Consider the following 24,008-nt stretch of genomic DNA (forward strand, 5'->3'; position numbering starts at 1 on the left):
TGGAAGCTAAGCAGTACTCAAATTTTACTGTTTATACCAACTGACCCATTTGTGTTTAATATCTACTTCTATTGAGTTCTTCTGGATACCAGACCATATTAGTATTTGCAGGAACAACTCTCTGATACCACAGCTAAGTTTGTCTGCTCTGGCACTACCACTGCTATGCCTGTTCAATACAGGGACTATGAAGACTCAGCTCTGTATCAGTTGGCAGTTGACTTGGAGTGAGCAATGTGAAAACAAGCTTTTCCAGATAAAACCCTCTATTGAACTTTGGCTGTCTTGTTTCTGTAAGGATCAAGAAAAAGAAGTTGTCCTAAATATGCTACGAACTGGACACAGTTTTTAACTCATCATTTTCTTTTATCTGGGACTGATGTACCAATGCATGACACTCAGGTCACAATAGTCCATATTTTACTGTCATGCCATCGTTATGACTCTCAACAATTGTACCATTTTAGAGATGTTTTGTCCCAAGGTTTACCCCTGATACTGATACTGCTCACCTTATAAATGTTTTTAGTTTATTAGCCTCTTTAATGCTATTTAAGTTTTTAATTAAAAAACTAAACTTTGTTTTGTCTTACCATAATTCCTTTTTAGGAATTTTAATAATTTTACTTTACTTTTAATTTTTTACCAGTCATTTGGTACAGATATCCTAGATGCTTTACACCATAAAATACCAACTACTCACGAGTGTTGGTGTAACTATGTATGTATTCAGTGTTCATTATGATTTAGGAATATACTGTAAAATAATAATTTAAAATGAACAGTGGAAGAAAAAATCTTATACAGCTAGTAATTAATTACTATACTTAAAATCACATACGTTTTCATGTCTTCTGATGTTTGCTTCAGGTACAAGAGACTGTGAGTCTGGAGAAACTTTCCCCTTTTCTGTCCCTAGATATAAAGAGGTCAGATACATAAAATTTATCTGACATGTCATAAATAATAGCTTACACTAATTCTGTGTATGATTTCTTAGTTGTGAACTTAAAAGTTTTCATTAATAAAAACTACAACTTCTGTGAGCTAGGTGTTAAAATGTAGTTTCTTGTTTTAACAGTAACACATAATAGACTTTATTTTGTAGTTTGTCTTCACATAATGGCATAACTGAAACTTTCAGGCATTTGTGGTCATCAGTTTTGAAATGCTAAAAAGTCATTTTTTTACATTTTTATTATAATTAGCATTTAACTTTCAAAACAACTAAGACTAAAAACACAAAATAAATTGAACATGTTTGTACTACTTTAAGAAATAAAAAAGAATTATTAAAAATAAGTAACACTTAAAAACAATTTTATATTTATAACAAGCTAAAATATCATCAAAAATCTTGTGCAGGACTTGTAATCCTTAAAGTAAAAATGAATGTACAAGTAAAGTAGTTCCTATATTACTAGATAATTTCAAGGATTTACTCACCAACATCAGGCACTAATCTATTTGTATTAATTACAAGTTGGCTGTCAAGGCCCTGAGGATTGCGACTTGCTCGAATCATTTCTTCTCTATCCCAAGTGCTTTCTTCAGTTGGACTATGAGAGTCAGCATGCACAAAAGGTTTTTGCCGATACAGTCCATGGTCTGGGGCATGTCGAAATGTTGGAGGAATTTCTTGATCTTGTATTAGTGTTTTCTGATAAACTGAGGAAGCCACAAAGAAAAACAATATAATTTTTTGTCAAAATTATTTGAAGTTGCTTTTATAACCTAAAGTGAGTTAAATTAATTTATTACACAAACACACATTTGATAAAAATAATTCCTTCTTATTTTCATTACACATTTTAAAGAAAATTAAAATTGTAAATTTTATAAGAAAAACTTAAATTTTTAATCAAACTATTTTAAACTGTTTATCAATATTAGATACAATTAATATTGAAGATTTGTTACAACTCCCAGATAATTATGTGGAACAAAAGGAAATATAATTAGACACCATATTGGTTTAATTTAACTACAATTTAAATACTGCAGTGTCTTTTTCTTACACATTGTGCTGAGAATCTAGAAAACCTGAAGAGAGTAACTTAATGAGGGGCAGAAAAATAAACCAGATAGAAATAATATTTACATATGTAACAATTTAAGTGAACACAGTTTATATGAAAGGTACTCTGCAATGATAAAATTAAATAATCAAATTAGTTACCATGGAGTATTAATACTGCAAACTTTGATTCCGTTATGTTACATTTATTTTGCCCTGGAACCCGGCATGGCCAAACGTGTTAATGCGTGTGACTCGTAATCTCAGGGTTGCGGGTTCGCATCCCCGTTGCGCCAAACATGCTCACTCTTTCAGCCATAGGGGCGTTATAATGTTATGGTCAATATCACTATTCGTTGGTAAAAGAGTAGCCCAAGAATTGGCAGTGGGTGGTGATGACTAGCTGCCTTCCCTCTAGTCTTACACTGCTAAATTAGGGACGGCTAGCACAGTTAGCCCTCGAGTAGCTTTGTGCAAAATTCAAAAAACAAACAAACAAACATTTTGCCCTAAAGTTATATATAATGTTAGATTTTACAATTTAAATAGATTGGTTTATTATAACATTAGCAGGCATTGGAAATTTTTCTAAAACCTCTAAGAGCATTTTGGTAAGACTGGTTTGGATTGAACACTTTTGTAAAAAAATGTAGCTAAGCTTGAATTCTAAATAATTGTGTAATAACATTGTTAGGCCTAACTTTACATATTGTTTTTGGACAGTTGGTTACAAGTAACTGCAGTATTTTGGAATACTAAAGTTGAAACAAAAAATAACACAAGTTCTACTTGAATAAGTAAGATTCATTTTAATTAAGGGTTAAATTATTGTTCCAATTCTAATTTGAAAACTGCTAAGTAGCCAGTAAAGTGTAATTAGGTATATACACCATAGTGACAGTACTAATAGTAACAGACAATTTTGGTTAAACTTATCTAAAATTTAATCTGTGAACTTTAATTTTAGTTAAAGTTACAAATATCAGGTGGTTAAACTGACAATATTAATACTAACAGAGTTAACATAAAATGTTAAAAGAAAACTTCAGTATGATCAGAGACAGTTCAGGGATACGTAGATGGAATTTATAGGATGTGTTAGGTACTTTGATTGGGTGATGTATGATAATTATGGCTCTGACTAATGTTTTATGAAAGATCAGAAAAATACAATGCTTTATACACTTATAGAACTTTCATGTTTGAAGATAATTCACAGACAATTTTGGGGTAATGCTTGACTATAGTAGATGGAAAAATGTATAGATTAAGACCAGATATTAAGAACAGAACTAGACAGCTAGGGGATTGATTAGGAGGAGCATGTTACATGGGTTTGAGAGTACAGACATAATACTGTTGTAATTGTTTCTATTATCTTACAGACTCTTTTTTCATCATTTTGTAAGCATAACGTAAAGTCCAGTTTTCTTAGTGATAACAAAAAGCAATTTGATTCTCAAACTGTGAAGTACAGGTTCTGAATGTTAAGTTTGTTGATAAGCCTAAATCACAAATGAAGCTTTAATGGTCACTTACTATTAAATATCCTTTTGTACAAAAACAAGCTGACTAAAACACTCAGTAATCCACAAACAATACAGTAACAGAGCCATTAATTAACTTCAACTATCTAATCAACTCACTTCCTACTTGGCAGACTCACTAATCACTGAACTGATTAACTAATTATCCAACATTCTTCTGATGTTTCAATATATTTATATCTTCCCAGTATTTAGAAAATATGAGATATTTTCTCAAACTCAGATAACTTCTAGGTATCATATATCACTATATCATTTTAAAACTCTCTCTATCAAACAAAACATCTAAAAATATTACAAACAAAGCCTGTAATACATTCCTCTCCTTTCATTGTGAAGTCCATTAAACAAACCTAACACATAAATAAAACACTACAGCAAACTAAAAATTCCATAATTAGCAATAAAATTACTATTTAAAATTAAAAAGTTATATTTATAAATAAATGTTACACTCACTATTCAAATGTGTTATAAAAATCAACATTTTTCTCATTAACATATCCCTCAGAAGACAAAGAGTGTCTTTATACCACAATATGTTGAATATTAAAAGTTAGCTCAATCCAGAAACTTTCACATGAGGTGGTTTTGGATGTATCTTTATGACAAATTCAAGACAAGTTTTCATTTGCTAAGTGATAAATTTTAAGTGAAATACAGCATCATCAAGTACTAAAGTCTACTCCCAGGGAGTAAATTCAGTATATATCAATAAAACCACATTTTCAGTATCAGTAACTGAGTGAATTCCAACCCTTTATGCTTCTGCTATCACCTGTTAGCTTTCAAATGTAAGGAGTCAAACAGTGAGGGAGAAAGATTTCATCAGGTGATACAAGATGGTTTTGTCCACCAAACAATCAGAGACCCAAGTGAAAAAGATGAGATTTTAGATTTATATGCAAAAATGGCTCGTTTGGGTTGAGAAAATATTTTACATAGAAAAGCGAACAACGTTTCGACCTTCTTCGGTCATTGTCAGGTTCACAAAGAAAGAGGTAACTGACCGGAAGCTGACCACATGTTTGAAAGGGGTTGTGTAACTGAGTGTCAGAATGTAGAGGGCAGTATTAGATGTTTGAATATATAATTTTATTTATTTTATTATATTAATATAGGTATAAAGGCATTCCTTTATACTGGTTTATTTTGGGAAAACTGCCACGACTTCTATATTGGAGAAACAAGTAGAAAAATGGAAACCAGATTCAAAGAACATAAAAAGTCACCTTCACACGTTTTCGAACACTGCAAGTCAAATAAACACAACATAACCATAGAAAACACTCAAATACTAAATAAAGAAACAAACATAAACATACGCAAAATTAAAGAAGCCTTACTTATACAACAACTTAAACCCAAAATAAACCAATATAAAGGATAACATGGAAGACCAAACCTAACTGGTTTACTAAACCTATGAAAGAGAAAATCGGGGATAAATGTTAAAATAAAGATTATCTTCTAAATAGCTTAAAGCTTTTAATGGTTTAAATATGTTTCTAAATAACTCTAGTGTTTGATTGCACTTTGAACTGTGTCTAAATGATAATCCTGACACACAAGTTGTAAATCACTTTGTGAATGCAATACATAGAATACATGGTTACTGTATTGAATAATGTAACATGAGCTATTCATTACCAGACCTTGTAAAGAATTATCATCATTTCATTACACCACTTAATTTACCTTTTAAAAGTTCCAAATTTTTACATGTTAGTTACTTTCATAACATTAACTAAAAACTGTACATGATAAACAGGAAATATAGTACTAACATTCAACACTTTACTTTTTGTGCTCTTGGTCGATAATGAAAGTTAAGCCTACTTTTGTTTTGTAGTGACAGAAGTAGTATATTAAATATATTTTATTTATTTAAAGAATGTACCTGAAAACACAGAATAATAACATGCACAAAGCATACAATGTACTAAAACTATCATAATTTAACTGACTTTCTAAATGTGACATAACAGGGTTTCAATCTTACTTTAAGTTTGTTGAAATGAACAGCAAAAGAAAAATATTCAACCTGAAGATGAAACAGATGATATTCTGTACTAAAAACAACATAATATTGTACATCATTTTGTCTTTCTAATGGTTAAAAATAACAAATTAAAATGTCAGAGAGAATTACTGACAATTTGTGAAAAAAAGAATATGACAGATGGGCATGACAAGTGGGTCTGAATTTCTAGGTTATATCTCCATAAGAAATGAAGGATCAAAGATGTAAAAATTATACTTTACCTTAGTAATATTTATGTTATAATAATTAATTTACATTAAATTCCATACTTTAGAAACTGGCAGTAAAATAAATTACAGAATGGGTGAGAAATAGAGAACAAATGTTATGATTTTCATACAAAGGGAGATCAAGGACTTACTTAAATACTTCCTTTTAAAATTAAGATCTTAAAAGTTACATAACATTAAAAATGTGGTTTATTGGTTATATTTTGATGCCATATTTGTTCACTAATATTAATAATAAAGTAGTTTAAATTCTGAATATAAAATGTCATAACAAGCACACTTGGATCTTCCTGCAGTAGAAGGATTAAAAGGATGAAACTGATGGATGGACTGGAAGATCTAAAAAAAAATCTTGAAATCCATGAGGACTTGCAGGAAATAGCCAATAATATTAAAACTAACAGCAAGAATTTGGTTAAGTATATTAAAGGTACACAAAATGTTGAAATGGGAATTGGGCCCTTAAAGCATTCTGATAGCAGGATTATTTGTGAACAATAATGTGATTGTGATCACAAATATTTCTTCTGTTTTACAGGAGAAGGTATCAAAAATGTTTCTGACTTTTAGTATTCTATGGGTAATAGTAAAACTGATCTGAATTATGTACACATTAATCCCTTGATCATAAGTTAACTAATTGAAAGATTAAAGTTAGATAAAGGATCAGAAAATGTCAATGTTCTTCCAAGAGCTTTACAGGAGGTAAAAGAGAAGATATGTGAGTCTCTTTCTTTCCTTTCTGGCAGCAAATAGGTGCTTGGGAGATTACAATGTTACAAATGTTACTAATGACAAATTACTTTGAAAACTGTAAATCATTTTATTCTCAGTCCTCAAAATGTTTATAAACTTGTGCACAACTACACTAAAACAAAACCCTACTTAGCTGTTATACACTCTACAGTACTGCCTGAGAGATGTCTTGGTATTTTATACATACATTTCATTAGTTAACTGAGTACATACTCGTTAGTTTCATTTTAACTGAATGATGGGTCTATTTATACCCATGGGGAAATATGTGAAATAAATCACAGTAGCAACCTTGGTGGCAATAGGTAACTGTAGCACTCGCATTTGTGTAATATCCTTAACACTCCTACGAAAAGACGTTTCTAGTCCTGATAGCCCGTTCCCCTGGCTGTGGTTTCGCTAGATAGTAGATAGGGACAGTGGGAATCTCGTTAATCCATTCATTAATGGATTTAAATGGCAATTTCATTTAAATACAAAATTATTAGCCTAATATTAATAACCTTTCAAGTTGCTCTGGGGCCTATTAGGCCCCACTTTTCGTAGGAGTGTTAACACCTCTATTCAATTTTACCTTCCAACCATACTGTTGCAGGATATTTCATGCTGAACTTGAATTTATATAAACATATAAAAGTAATACATGACTAAAAATGTTTAAATCTTCCAAAAAAACACCAAAATCTAAGTAACATGAATATTTGGCTCACAGACAGTTAGCAAAATTCTTCCCTTCCAAATAATTGTCCCATTTCTCTATAAATTGTAATTGATATAAACAAAATGTTAGAGAACTCTTTAAGTGAAATATGTACAACTTACCACAACTTACAGATGAAGCAACAGCTCCTATATCATCAGTTCTGTAGTAAGGTTGCTGAACCTTGAAATAACAAAACTGAGTTTGAAACACCATTCTTCAAAATAAATCTCTCTCAAAAACTTTAGTCATCAAATAGAATATGTGAACAACAAGTAACAGAGAGACCCAAAGCTTTCACAAGAATATCATAAACTATCAATTTATAACACTTAAAAGCAGAACAACATTCACAGATAAAATCACTAGAGCAAATTAAGGAAATTTATCTTGGCTTTAGTAAAATTTCTACTACATTACTGTTTGTATTAACAATAGCTAAATAAGACATTTGTTGTAATATGAAAAACTTAGAAAGAGTACTTATTGCAGTAACAAGCACATTTAAATACAGTACTTATTTTAATATCAAGTTGTTATGTAAAGCATTTATTGTACTACACAAACTTTAACATTTACCTAAGCTGACAACATATTTCAAATACACACTTACCTCTAACCATAAATTGCTTTTCTCAACTTGTACTCCCTCTAAAAAGGCAAATTTTTGCTTGCAACTTACCTTGATATTCCCTACCTACCCTCCTGCATAGCCATAAGACATCTGCATACAACTGTCTAGCAATCCTCCACCAATAGGAGTAGAACACAACTTCTATCATCAACAGTGCCCTCTCTTTTATGTAATCACTTTAAGATTGCACAGTACATAGAAAACCAACACTGGAAGTGGGATGGAAAGTGAGAGAGGTGGTAAGCTGTTAACAGAAATACATTTTCTGTGCAGGAAAATGTTGACTTTCAATATATCTTATCCCCAAAGAGTTGGAGGAAAGTCCAGTGAGAAAATGATTCTCTTTAGATAAAGTACAAAGGAAATGCAGAAAAAAGAGAAGCACATAACCTCTCAAAGAGATATCGTAGAGTTCAACATGGTGACAGGAGGAAGATGAAACCCCACAGAAGAAGAAATGGCTAAATAGTACACATAGAGAGCAGTAAAGGTGTGGGGAGTGGCTCATATACCAGCACTAATATGATGTTCTTCAATGCATGACAGAAATGAGCAGCCGTGGACATGGTAAGATGATGGATTTAATGGGAATATACACAGAAAAGACAACAATCATCAAGAAAAGAAACAGAATAAGCCAGACAAATCAACAAGGGAATTCAACCTGTGAGGATAATGAGAGAAAGCACACAGTACTGGGAAGGAATCAGTGCATGTTACATAACAGTAGAGCTCTGAATAGACAGAGGAAGCAACTAGGATTGGAATGGTCACAAAGATGTGATATGGAAGGAAGAGAAAAATGTTTGAAGGCAGAATTACACTCCCGAGCATCCAAAGTTATAGGCAGAAAAGAAGAACTGTGGGAAAAGGCCAAAAAGGAACTGTAAAATAAGGTGTGGTGGATATAAAGAGTGAATACATCTGAATGATGATGCCTGCATCCAATCAATTAGAGGAAATGGGTTTCTAAAAAGAAGTAATATAAAGGGTTCAAAAGAACATGAAGGATGAGACTGAAATTCCAATCTGGGAGAAACGCAGGACAAGGGAGTGGAATAAATGAGATAGGACTGGTGAAGTGAAGATAGGGGCACAATAAGTAAAACAAAACATACAGCTATTTAGGTCATATGAGCCCACAGTGGAAGGGAGCAAAAGGCTAGCACCATAAAGCCAAGTTATAGAAGAAGTGATGTAGGGAAGGGTCAGGTGGAATGGAGGATGACCATAAAGTATGGACTAATGATAGTATGTGTACCAGTTTCTTTGTTTCTTCTGTCATGGAGGAAGGGTGTATCGAATAGGAAACAAGATACCACATGCTCTAAAAGCCTGGTTGCTAGGCCAGGAACCAGACAAAAGTCTAAGTGTGAGAATCAACAGATAATACATACCAAATTTGGGATGACAAAGGATGATGGAGGGAAAAAGGGGAATGAGATAACACCAGTAGTTTGCACAAAGCAGCAATCACTGCTGAGCCGACCAATATGGAACCACAAACAGAACTTGACATAAAGTGGTGTGAATGATGGAAATGTACCAGGAAATCAGACAAATGGGAGTGTAGGCATACAGGTATAAACCTTACTAATCCTTACTGAAGGCATACACTGCTTCAGCCAAAGGATGTGGAACAGACTAAAACCATGAGCGCTGAGAACTGCAATTAATAGCAAAGGCATCCAAGCACTGGAACACCCCAATGGATACAGAGTCTTCAAAACATCCACAGACTCAACAATCACACTGTAGGAAGAATCCTCTCATGAAGTGATAAATCATCCACAAGATACAGGGCACCCAGAGCATGACAAGCCAAACAATAAAAAGATAATTTGAACTCTATGGGCCCAGTACAGAAGGTCCAATGTCCAAAAGCAGAGGTCTCTCAACTGAGCATTCCTGTATCTGCAGATGTACATGATCACTTTTAAATAATCAGTATGTACCATCACAGACCAGTCCTGAAGGCCTGGAATTAAATGAACCAAAACATGATAAGTGGCAAGGAAATCCAGGAGGTTAATATTGCGATGGAACTCTGAGAGAGTCCATCACCTTGAAACCTCCCAAGTGAGGCATCACTAGGTATTTTAAATACCTCAGATAACTGTATGCAATAAGGAGAAGTGTGATACAGTGATAAAGTGAAGTATAGGTACAGAAGCATATAAAAAAGGATTACATAAAGATGATGACTCAAAAGAAACATGTTAAGAAAATTTCTGCTGTATGTTTAAGACTGTAACAAGCTGATGTTATTAAGGTCAATAAAAGGGTTATGCATGATATGGATGCTGCATTAATTAAACTGAACTGGGACAAATCTCTGACAGCTTGAAGATGCCACAAGTATGGGCTGAAGCTGTAGATGATTTATGATTTTCAAGCTTAAAACTGCCTGAAAAGGAAGCAAGCTGGCACTTTGATCAAATATCGATAACAAGAATGTGAGTATAGATACAAGAGAATAGTCTGATGATTCACCATCTCTAGTTTCGACTAATGGATAATTGGAGTTGTTTTTATTGTCAATTGTTGCCCACGATCATAATAGAATTGACCAATTAAGCATTGGAACTACTTGCGTGTCGTTGTGTATACTATTTGACAGATCATGAGGATACAAAGGAAAAGTTAAATAAAACTTCATGTAACAGCCAAAAAGTGAGCTCTCCTGTAATAAAAGAAGTTGCTTCTAGGCTCCACGCAAGTTCTCTACACCGCTTCAATAAGTCCACTACTGTAATGAGACAACTGTTTCTCACCTGAATTCTCTATAGGTATTCTAATGCCATTATTCCTAAGCATGGGTTATCGTATTAAGTAGTATAGAGTTAAATAAATATTTAGTAAAAGTGTTAATTAAAGTAAAAAGGTTAATCTATTTGAAAATATGTATGTTGGATGCACCCATTAAGTATGTGAAAAAGTTAATAAAGAAATATTCTTGAAATCTTAGCCTCAGAATTCTTTGCTTTAACTGTAAAGTCTCAAGTTAGTGCCTGTGTGCTCCATTCACCAACTGCATCCTCACTTAAAATAAATAACAGTGTAACAGGTGGTGTTAGTTGAAGCTCTAACGACCAAGCTGAACCAAATGCTCAGCCTGCCTAATGTTACACATGCATCTACATAAGCATCCCAGTTTGAAAGTGAAGTACCAGCAAAATGGAGATATTTCAGTCAAGGAAGAGGAACACCAATAGCTGTATTGTGTCAATCCAGCCACCAAGCAAATTTGGTCTGTAAGGAAGGAGAAAGGAAAAGGGAGCATCCATAGGATCCTGAATGAGGCTCCACTGGTCTAACAAAATCCAATGAGGCCCATATCATCTAAACAGAGAAAAACATTTTGCACAGAGGGAGAAGGAGAAAAGTCTGTAAAATATAAACCCTATAGCTTTTAAATGAAGGGGATAAGGTTGGGCCTGACTATGTAGGGAATTGAACAACACCTCAAAAAGAACTAGATGAAGAAATACTTCACTTTCACCAACCAAGCAACTAAAACCACTTCTCTGAGGAGAAACTGAATATGAAGGGTAGAGTCTACCTGTGAGGAAGCTAGAAGTTGCAAGTTATTTATATAATGATGGAAACAAAGACCCTGGTAAGGAAAAAGTTGGGTAAACACCCAGAACATTTTACAAAGATTGTAGGTAATTAAAGAAAGTCTGAAAGAAAGAGGCTAGAGCTGAAATACATACCCTTGATGGTCAAATCAAATATAACGCCTGGATGTAAAGAAAATGGGAATGTGTAGGTATGCATTTGACACAATGACTTTTGTCATCTACCAACCAGGAGTGAAAACCCAATAAAGAGTAAGGCAGAACTCCATGATGAGACATGGAAGGATAAAGAAGCAGTTCAGACCCTACAGATTAATGTTATGGCACCAGTCCTGTCTGGAAAGAAAATCCAGACAATATGGATTTCCTGCTTCATGGAAGTCTTGAGAAGTAAGGCTGAAAGATGCTGATCAATAATGGGCTTCTGAGTAGGAGGGAAAGAAATTGGATGCAGAGACAAAGGAAGGGGAAAATAAAAAAGAAAAACTATATCCTCTTAAACTTCAGAACCCTAGGGTGCATGGCTTTCAAATGTGGGCAAACCTGAAAAGCCTGGTCATAGAGATCACTGACAGTCCTGAAGACAGCATCCTAATGAATGATGGCAAACCTCAGGAATACTAGCAGTTGGAATCAGCAAGAGAAAAGGAGAAGGAAGATGAGACACATAAACAGGTTTAGGAGGGAGTTTGGATAAAAAAAAGGCCATGAAGGAAAAAGAGGTATGCAAATGAGCAGTTTCAACTCTAGGCTCCAAAGAGTCAGAAATGTCTCCCAAAATCTCCTTGCCTAGAAGAGGTTCCATGTGCAAATCATGCAAAAACAATGGAGACAAACAAAGACAAGACAAAAAGACATCTTGACCCAAAAGAACCCAAAAACAAACCTGGCTGATTAAGTCTACAAATGCTGATGGAAGCTGGGACACATTCCTCAAAAGAACATGTGATTGTGGTACTTAGCCATGAAGGGAGGCAGGATGTCCAAATCCTGATTGACGTGTTCAGGCAAATACTCGCATGATATGTGAAGACAATCACAAGGTGATTCAGAAAACTGCAAAAAGTAGCTAAATACCTATGATTAGAGTCATTACTTCCTGAGCAGATAGACATGGTGGGTAAATCAGCTGTAGCAGTGACAAAAGCTATGACAGATGTCAAGTCAAATTGAAAATGCATTACCAGTGCAGGTAACCAGCAGAAAAACTGATATCAATGTTTTATTCCTCAAAACTTCAAAGATTAAAAAATGTACAGTTAAAAAATATGTGCAGCCTAATAATCAACAGTAAACATTATAATTAAGAAAATTTTCAATATGAAGAAACAAGTGAAAACACATTCTAACAGTTACACTGCCAATTGAGAAATTATTACAAGCTGCAAGGAATAGAGAGTGCTAGTGACAATATCCCAATGTCTCATGGGAATATCAAAGCCAGGGAAGAGTAGAAACATGTGCATACAGAGGGCAGTACAAGTGGAGAAAAGATGTTCAAGAGTAGAATTAACATAACATATTGGAATTTATGAATTTGATTTGAAGCTGTTAAAAACTAATTTCATATTTCAACATTACGTGGAGAAATGAAATATTCAACATCTAGAACAGCACCAAATGACCAGAAGTAGTTGTAAGATGTTTGAATGTAATTCTAATATACCTAAATTAGTCCTAAAACAAATAAAGCAGTTCTACATCAACAGTAATACAAAAGACGCCTGAAGTAGACTTAAACCATCAGAAGTGTTTATAATACATTTTATATAATTCTACAATACCTGAGTAGTTCTAACACACCTGAAGTAATAGTAATTGAGTATGTATAAAATTAATACAAATGAAATTCAATTCAATCTTGTAAGTGTGGTAAGTTACTTCTTAGTAAAAAAACAAAACTGAGTCAACAGTTTGTCCACAAGTTAAAAGTTAGATGTGATAAGAACCATAAGAAAGAATTAAGAAAAAAGCTTTCATGTAATCATTTTTTGTTTTAATACGAAGCACTAAATTACAATTCAGTTTTTCCTCTGTGTATTGGCTATCTTTATTGCTTAAACTAGATTGGTTACTAATAAGATGACTGGACAAGAGGTAATGAGAAAAATAAATAATTTGTGAAAAATGTCAACATTAATATTTAATTAGAAACTGGTTCTCAGTTATGTAATTATAATGTCTGACAAATTATGCACATTAGTGTACCTCTTTTTCTTGCACAGTATCCACTTTTTTACAAGGCTGTTCCTCTTCCCGTCCCATCTGTTGCTCTACCATATCAGATTCTCCTTCCAACATACTCTTCCTTTCTTCTTCAGGTCTATCATCAACATCATATCCTTTCACAAAATATTCTCCACATTCAGCATCTACAGTTTGATTATCTGATAAAAAAACGTTTTTTTGTGAAAGATATTATAAAGTAACTAACATCCTTCTCAACTGTGTATATACAGTTTCAGAGAAGAAAAAATATCAGACTTTCCTTCCTGTCTCAACATAGAGTTGTTAGTTATAAGTCACATTGGATCTGATTCAGTATAACTCACTATATGAATTAAGAATAATATGGTATAATTATTTCATATTGCATGAAATATTCTCTAGAAGAGAAAGAATAAACAGAATATTAGGACAACAAAATAATATTCTTTGATACACAGTGAAATTAGCATCTTATTGCAGAGACACTGGAAGACATCACTGAAAGGAGTTGATTATACTATAAGGAAAATAGAAAGGGCTCAAAGTAGATAACCAATCTAAAATGTCCCAAACATATGTGAAACTGAACATGAACATTATATTTATATAAGGTTATTAAATGTTCTTAACAACTACCTTTGACAATCCTATCCTTATGGTCAATTTCTTGCTGTTGTTCCAAATTACTAATAATCTCCCTTTTTATTTGAGCAGTTTCTTCATTTTGATTACAACCAATGTAATGCTCTGATTCACTATCTGTTTCCTGTTTTCTAATGAGAAGTTCTTCAGTTTTCACAGAGTTTTCGTTGGGTTCAGATTGACATGCCAGCTGCCTCTGTAACTGTCTTTCAGAAATAAGAATGTCTTCGATGTTTGGAGGTGGCTGGATAAGAGTATCATCTGAAATCGTAAAATAAATTTGTCCTTAAGTCAATTTGATCCTAAAGGTACCATTATGGAAAAGAAAAAAGAATAATTATAATTACAATAAAATTTATTTAATCAATAAAACTGTCCTAGTTTTATATGTGAAACTAAGGTTTGTTTTTTGAATTTCGCACAAAGCTACTCAAGGGCTATCTCTGCTAGCCATCCCTAATTTAGCAGTGTAAGACTAGAGGGAAGGCAGCTAGTCATCACCACCCACAGCCAACTCTTGAGCTACTCTTTTACCAACGAATAGTGGGATTGACCGTCACATTATAACGCCACCATGGTTGAAAGGGCGAGCATGTTTGGCGTGACGGGAATGCGAACCTGTGACCCTAAGATTACGAGTCACACGCCTTAACACGCTTGGCCATGCCGGGCGTGAAACAAAGGAAAAAACATTTACACAGCAGGTAATAATAATCTAACTTGCATTTCATGCTGCTGATTTTTCTAAAACTATTAAGAAAGTTCCAAATATCATGCTTGTCTTCATTACATAATATCAAACCTCTCTGTGGACAAATAACAATATGCATGTTAAAATTAAACATATAACTTTTGACAGATTCAAAGAGAAAGGATATTGGACTTTATTCAACACATTACAACTTATTCGTAATATGTGAGGCTTAATGAATCAATCACTTACCAAATTCAAACTGAACATCTGATGGATTGATACCTAAGAAGTCTGACCTCCTTTTCAATAGTTCTTTCTTGACACTTTTAGTATCATCATTCCTAAGCTTTGTATATGGCCCTTCCTAAAATGTAATGTTTGTGAAAAATTAGCATGTGTCCAAATAGGATACAATGTTTCCAACGAACTAAATAAATTTTTATTCCTAATTTTTGAGACTTAATTTTACATTTTTTGTTGGTACTTTGGCCAGAGTTTACAGATGAGATTTCATATACAGTTATGAATAAATATACAGAAATTAGGAGGTTATTTACGCATTAATATTTCTGGATAAAAATTACGGCTGATCTTAGAACTTTGTTGTTTCTTTTTAAATCAATGTGCAATTTACATTCCAAACTTTTGTTAAACAAATAGTCAAATTTTAAATATTTTTACTATTATTACTAAAACCAGTAAACACACTTATCTTTCTACTAGGAATCTTTCTAAATTGGAAAAATAACAAATAAAAACATTCACTTAACCTTCTGTTCACGTTCCTCAGTTTTCAACATAAAACGACAAAAGGATTAGTTTTAACTCTAAGCAAAGACATAAAACCATAGTTTAGACAACCAAAGATATAAAATATAGTAGTATCGATTGATTGAAACTGTCCAATATAATGTTATTGCAACAGCAGTCAATCACTTCATATTCCATGTTTTCTGAAATTAATGTATTATATGACTATTTTTATTTCAAAATTATCTGTAAGAATGAATGCTTAGAAAAACTACCATGCATTTATTCAATGTGTACTTGGTATATGACAATAACATTAATAAATCAGTGTGTATCTTTCACATGTAATGACACTGACCAATCAGAAAGTGCATACTTGGTACATAATAATAACAATGCATTAATGTGTATCTTTGAGATGTAACAACACTAACCGATACAAAAGTGTGTACTCAATACAGGTAGTGTACAAAAAAATTGAAACACCTGGATAAATAAAGGACAACAAGTGCAATCATGTGAAAAAATTAGGACACCCTATGAAAGCCTGTGTATATATGCAACAATTTTGGATAAATGGATATGTAATCTCAATTGTAACAATACTGAGAGATTAAAGTAATATAACTAAACAATTAAAACTGAAGAAAAGACTTTTCAAGACCTGTAAAATGTAATTCGACAAAAATGCATATTATAACTGAGGAAATAGTCAGGACACCCCCACATTTATACCCATATAAAATGGCTCAACTCACACATAGGTGTATCACACCAGGTGCACGTTATTAGAAAATCGTTACTCAGCATTGCAAATGATGCTTGCATTATTTAAACCTCAGACATTTAGTTTGGTGTGCTCCTGACTGTTGAAGTGAGAGTGAGCACCATGGTGAGAGCAAAAGAGCTGTCTGAGGCCTTCAGAAAGAAAATTGTAGCAGCTTATGAGTCTGGTATAGGATTTAAAAAGATCTCAAAAAGTTTGAAATCAGTCATTCCACTGTCTGGAAAATAGTCAACAAGTAGAGGGCTTTCAAAACAACTGTGAACATGCCCAGGTCTGGTCGTCCAAGCATATTCACCCTGAGAGCAGACCACAAGATGCTAAAAGAGGTTTCCAAAAACTCTAACATGTCATCATGGGACCTACAGCAAGCTCTGGCTACTGTTGATGTGAAAGTGCATGCCTCTACAATCACAAAGAGACTGCACAAGTTTAACTTGCATGGGAGGTGTGCAAGGAGGAAACCTTTGCTCTCTAAGAGAAACATCAAGGCCAGACTGAAGTTTGCCAGAGAGAATGTAGACAAAGACCAGGACTTCTGGAATAATGTTCCTTGGACAGATGAGTCCAAAATTGAATTCTTTGGACACCAGAACAGAGGACATGTTTGGTGTAAACCAAATATAGCATTCCAACAAAAGAACCTCATACCAACTGTGAAGCATGGAGGTGGAAGTGTCATGGTTTGGGGCTGCTTTGCTGCAGCAGAACCTGGACAGCTCACAATCATAGAATCCACCATGAATTCTACTGTGTATCAGAGGGCACTTGGGGATCATGTGAGACCATCTGTAAGAAAATTAAAGCTGAAGCGAAACCGGACCCTGCAACATGACAATGACCCAAGACATACCAGTAAATCTATCAAGGACTGGCTGAAAACTAAGAAATGGAGAGTTCTGGAATGGCCGAGTCAAAGATCTTAATGGCCCAGATCTTAATCCCATTGAGATGCTGTGGGGTGACTTGAAACGGGCTGTACATGCAAGAAACCCCTCAAACATCTCAAAGCTGACAGAATTCTCCAGGAGTGGAGCAAACTTTCTTCAGACAGATGTCAGAGACTGGTAGATGGCTACAAGAAGTGTCTCACTGCAGTTATTTCAGCCAAAGGGGGTAACACTAGCTATTAGGGGGTAGGGTGTCCTAACTTTTTCCTCAGTTCGAATATGCATTTTTGTAGAATTACATTTTACAGAAGATCTTGAAAAGTATTTTCTTCAGTTTTAATTGTTTAGTTATATTCCTATAATCTCTCAGTATTGTTAAAATTGAGATTAAATTGCAATTTTATCCAAAAATGTTACAAAAATACACAGGCTTTCAAAAGTTCTCTAATTTTTTCACATGACTGTATATGCAATGCAGAAGTTATCAAACAGATGTGGATCATTCATTAGTTAAGCAAACATCCCAGCATGCATAGGATAATGTACAAAAATGCTGGACAGGACTGACTGCCTAAAATCATGGCTGCAAGAGGAAACCTCAGTGATTTTGAATGAGGGGTTATTCTTAGGGCATGTTTGGCAGGAGCTTTATTCAAAAAGACAGCTCAAACTGCCAACGTTTCATGAGAAATGTTGTCTAAGGTGATGCCTGTGCATTCACTTGAACTACAGATGAACAACCACAAACCAACTGATTAGAAATTTAAACCTGGGACAAGAGCAGCCAGTTTCCTCAAAAATAGTCTCCTGAGAACTCCACAGTTGAATTACCGTGCACAATCTGCTCATCACGTTTGGCAATGTGCAGGTGCACATCCAGTGGCTATGAACTACCGAGCAGTGGAGAAATGTCTTATGGTTAGATAAATTATCTTTCACCATGTTATAAAGAAAGGGACAATTGCATGTGTTGTGCTTGTCTAAAGAACTCTACAGCCATGAGTGCTTGGTTCCAACAGTGAAGGGTCCTGGTGGTTCCATAATGGTGCAGGGCAAATTTTCCTAGCATGGTATGGATGCACTCATACTCCTAGAAGACAAGATCACTGCCAGTTGTTACTTAGTGGTACTGAGTGATCATCTTCATCCCATGTTACAACATTTCTGTCCCACACGATAAGGGTGTCTTCCAAGATGACAATGCATCCGTCCACAGAGCACGGGTAGTCGCCCATGGCTCCAGGAGCATGACACTGATATTATCTATATTTTGTGGCCTTCTTAGTCACCAGATGATCTTAATACAATTAAGCATGCTTGGGATGTTCTGGAAAGATGTCCAAGAAAGTGTTTTCCACTTACATCACCCAAGTATGAGTTGATTGACTTTCTTGTGTAAATGTGGTGTTCCCTTCCTCCTGCAGAGTTCCAGATGCTGCTAGACTATATGCCACAATGCATACAGGCCATACTGTTTGCAACTGTTGTGGCTCAACACACTATTAAATGATTTTACAATGATGTTTCCATATTTTTGGCCACTACCTGCATAATTCCAATGTTTTAATTCAAATGTTAGCTAGAAAATGCATAACATTAAGACTGTGTAAGTTTATGTACCACACCTAGAAAGTTCTAAATCTGAAATCAAGGAGTATTTAGAGATGTTACAGATATGGAGAATCAGTGTTCTGCCTTGAGTGAATGTAAATGAGTTTGTATGTTCTGTATTCAGTTGTTATAGACAGCAGTGAGTCTGTCAGTTCATTTGTATCAGCACTAGAAAATGCATATATTTTGCTGTAAATTTAACTAGCTTTAAAACTCCAACAGTAAGTTTATACTGCTATGTTATTATATATTATAGCACATTAGTGATGTATTCCATCTGAATGTTATTTACAAACTTAGGCCTACAAGTTGTAGAAATATTAGGAAAGAGATAAGCTTATTATGGTTAAATGGACTATACTGTGAATTATTTTCAAAGATAAAATTTACGACAGTAACTACAAAAAAACAGCTTAGATATGATCTTATGAAGTGAAACTAGCTTCAAGAAATGCTAATCCACTAGCATATCTCATCCTAAGATATTTAATTTATTTTCTCACATGATATCTACCAGGAGTTACATTTGTTGCATCTGTAGGATAACTATAATAGATCGTATGTTTTACCTGTAGCATGCATTGATCTTACAAACATTAATAGAGAAAATGTAAATGTCTCATAAAAAGGTAACTAATTGTCTTTGACTTGTGTGATTGTTCTGAATTGCTTGTTTTACTTTGTTGTGCCATGATATTGAAAATTATGACAGAAATGTCTTAATGAGGTGTTTATTAGCTGTGCTCTTCATTGCTAAGTTTATTAGAAGCAATGAAGCAAAGACTACAGACTTTGTAAAAGTTGTCACGATGAATTATCACTGTCACTTGTAATAATGTATTGTTATCGATACAGAAGTGAAGACCAGCTCGTCTCATAAGTTACCTTACTTATTTTAGAAGATGGACTCTTACAGATCTTACTGTATGTTTTCAGGGAAGTATTAGGCTTTGTAAGGACCATCATGAATTGTGTTTATTGGTTATGAAAGAAGTGGTGTCACAATCCTATTGGTGGAAAGCTGCTGCATGCATTGAAAATTTGTGCCAATAGAGGGCAGAGCTATTCAAAAGTTATTTTGTTAGAAGAGGTAAGATATCAGAATAAACATAACTTCTTAATTTTGTGGAATTCATGTTATTATGGTAATACTGCTGTGGGCTCATGAGTTAGTTAGTAAGTCAGATTCATAGATATTCAACTTTTCAGAATTGTTCTTTCAACCGTGCCCCATAATAGCACTTTAATTATTAGTGGTGTTAGATGTGTATGTATTCATATAAAAGCTTTATCTCTCTCCAACCATCTAATATATTCATAGTGTTCTGAGTTCTACACTTGTAAATTACTAAACTCACATGGACATCAGTATCCAACAGTTCAGAGTCAATTGGAGGAGGAGGAGGCTTCTCTTTTGGCGGTTCTACAAAACAAGGTGATATATCTATCTCGTCAAGAAGTAAGCTGTCAAACTCTTGAACATCTAATTCAAGCTGGTCTTGTGGCTCTACTGCTGTATTTTTTAAAATCTGGAAAGAAAAACAGAAATCTGTACATTAAACATTAGTCCATCTAGTTTTTGGTACATATGTTTTCAAGAATAAATGTTTGATATTTTTGAAACTGAAATAACTGTTATTATTTCCAAATTACATATAATCGTACAGTTGTTCTCAAACTGGTAGGGTACTCCTCAAAGAGGTGCATGAAATGTATCCTGGGATGGAGGGAAGGTTTACACAAACTACAACAAACCAGTATAAATGCCAGTATAAAGTAAAACACTTGTGCGTGTAACTGGTACCTTTGTAGCTCACATATTACTGGATGACATCCCTATTCAAATAATGTTGTGAGAGACTTATAACATTTCTGGATGACACTGGCCAACTCCAATAAACCCTCATTAACAGGTAAACAGTAACTCATATAAAATGTACATTATGGTATACTTCCAAACAGGTTTGTTGAGCTGTGCTCTAATAAATGGTTACACCCTTCTCACTAATAGATGAAAAGCGTCCCAAATAAAATATACATTACTTACATTTTAATGTATTTAAACTATAATTTTCAACATTTAGTGAGAATGACATACTGGATTGTTTTTACTAGTTAATGTACATGTGTGGGTAAAGATGATGGCACTAAGTACCACAGATAAGAGGAAAGATGGGGCACTATCTAACAAAGTTTGAAAACCACTGCAAGAGCACATTCTATGTGATAAATGATTAAAGAAATTTCAAGACTTTAAAAGTGAATAGAAGCTGAAATCTTAAGTTCAAAAAATAAAAATAAATGACATCTACAAACAAGTTATAACTAATCAACTAAAGTTTAAATATTTCCTGAAATGATAAAGCCACTTATTGCAGAGTCCAGAGGAAGGCTGTTGACCTGATATACATTTTCATATCACATGTATGAAGTGAAAACACTCTTAAGTTGATGTATTAATTTTTATGTTTTTTTATAAAACAGTGTCTACTTTTTAAGGGAATTCATTTAAATAATACAAACAAATATTTTAAACTAGTTTTTGTTGCACACGATAACTAAGAAGGAACACATCTGCATAAAAAACTAATCCTACTGATAAAAACGTTAAAACACTGAATATTTCCATGCAGGACAACATGAGATAAATTACTTGGTATCACAGTCTAAAAGATATGTTTTCTCCGCATAAGTTTCTAACATAAAGAGAACATTAAATATAGAAAACAAACAACTCTTATTTTGTTGATACAAGAAATTCTGACCATCAAATCAATTGTAAATCAACAAGAATTTTATACAAAGCAGATAACTGTATAATCATTAAAGGTTGCTCACAGACCTGCTTAATTTCTACACTTACAAAGGTCATTTCAAGCTAAATAGTTTCCTGAACTATATCATTAAAAGAATTCAATGTTCCAGGCTCACATATTCATTTCTAACCAATTTTCCTGACAGAAAAGAATTAGACTGAAAAGGATGCATGAATGTGTCAAAACTAATTTATCAATTTTCAAATTGTCTGATAGTTTGTTCCATTTACTACAGTTTTTCACAAATATTTTTTTTGTGTTTGTATTGTTTGGTAATTAACAAGTTGTTTTCCAGATAAATACAGTAATTCAAGTTTTAATATTGATAAAAAACTTGACTAAAATATTCATGCAGTGAAGATTTCAGATCTTATCCTTATATATAAAAAAGTATTAAAATATACCACAGCATATTTGTAGTAAAGTGTAGTGAAATACAATACTTTGTACTACAGTATGACAGTAATATACCATAGTCCACATGTACCACATTACAATCCCACTATATCATACTGTAGTTTATTTGTAGTAAAACATAGTGGAATACAATACTTTGTACTACAGTATGACAGTAATATACCATAGTCCACATGTACCACATTACAATCCCACTATATCATACTGTAGTTTATCTGTAGTAAAGTATAGTGAAATACAATACTTTATACTACAGTATGACAGTAATATACCATAGTCCACATGTACCACATTACAATCCCACTATATCATACTGTAGTTTATCTGTAGTAAAGTATAGTGGAATACAATACTTTGTACTACAGTATGACAGTAATATACCATAGTCCACATGTACCACATTACAATCCCACTATATCATACTGTAGTTTATCTGTAGTAAAGTATAGTGAAATACAATGCTTTGTACCACAGTATGACAGTAATATACCATAGTCCACATGTACCACATTACAATCCCACTATATCATACTATAGTTTATCTGTAGTAAAGTATAGTGAAATACAATACTTTGTACCACAGTATGACAATAATATACCATAGTCCACATGTACCACATTACAATCCCACTATATCATACTGTAGTTTATTTGTAGTAAAACATAGTGGAATACAATACTTTGTACTACAGTATGACAGTAATATACCATAGTCCACATGTACCACATTACAATCCCACTATATCATACTGTAGTTTATCTGTAGTAAAGCATATTACACTAAAATATGACTACAATATACCTAATCCATGTGTACTATATGATACAGTCATACTGTGGTAGTTATCCAAAAAACCCAAGTTTACAACAGTACTTTTTCCATATAGGGTAAAACCAAAATATAACAGTTTGTAACCATTTCATCTCTAATGATAATTCTACACCTTAAAAAATGCTGTAATCTAGTATTTTGGAGTTAGACATGATGGTGAAAAACCTGGATGTGAACAAAGTGTGGTGAAACAATGTTTTTTAAAGTAAGACGATAAATGAAGTTAACACACATATTTTCCTTAGTTTTGGAAGTTTGAATTTTCTCAATTTTTCCTTTAGAAAACTTAGTACAATTAAATACTACATTTTTTAACTAACATTTGTCATTTTTTAAACACCTGTAATGTCATAAACGGTGCAAGGTGAAAATGACAAATTTAAACTTATCCTTGAGGAATTAAGGATAATATTTTATTTGTCGTTTAATTAACTGTGACTGTTGTTGGTTTGTTGAGGAGTTTAAAACTGAGGGTAAGATTTTTTTGTTAACCCTTTTGTATCAGAAGTATTTTGGAAATAAAATTTTAAAAAAAAGTTAGGTTTTATATTTCACTTTTTGTTAGCCTATATTTATATATTAATGAAGTTATAATTTTTCCTATATCAAAAATGTATTTCCAATGAGTACTTGCCTCCCTTACATAAATAATCATTTTCAGTGCTGCCCTCTATGTGCAAAAATTCTTATAGCATGCCATAAACCTCTAATCTCCCCTCAACTGGAATTGATTGATTCTAATGAATCTCTTTTGCAAATCATCATGTAACAACTCTCCACTGATGATGAGTTTCACATACTCTTGATGAACAAGGATACTCTCTGCCAATTGTAAAAAGATGTTGAACATACAGG

General features: G+C 33.4%; 1 protein-coding gene across 7 annotated transcripts in view; it reads right to left on the reverse strand.

The window, feature by feature from the left end:
* LOC143230052 (uncharacterized) overlaps positions 1-24,008 on the reverse strand; it is a 110,242-nt gene that overhangs the window by 20,775 nt on the left and 65,459 nt on the right. For all 7 annotated transcript variants that reach the window (XM_076463048.1, XM_076463047.1, XM_076463046.1 and 4 more), the window contains 7 exons: positions 20,447-20,617; positions 15,303-15,417; positions 14,354-14,620; positions 13,718-13,896; positions 7,417-7,477; positions 1,447-1,668; positions 842-915 (listed from right to left, as the gene is read on the reverse strand). In XM_076463048.1, the coding sequence (XP_076319163.1) occupies positions 842-915; positions 1,447-1,668; positions 7,417-7,477; positions 13,718-13,896; positions 14,354-14,620; positions 15,303-15,417; positions 20,447-20,617 (1,089 nt within the window). The remainder of the gene's footprint in view (positions 1-841; positions 916-1,446; positions 1,669-7,416; positions 7,478-13,717; positions 13,897-14,353; positions 14,621-15,302; positions 15,418-20,446; positions 20,618-24,008) is intronic.

The sequence above is a fragment of the Tachypleus tridentatus genome, chromosome 10 (assembly GCF_004210375.1).
Source record: "Tachypleus tridentatus isolate NWPU-2018 chromosome 10, ASM421037v1, whole genome shotgun sequence".
Taxonomy (NCBI): Eukaryota; Metazoa; Arthropoda; class Merostomata; order Xiphosura; family Limulidae; genus Tachypleus; species Tachypleus tridentatus.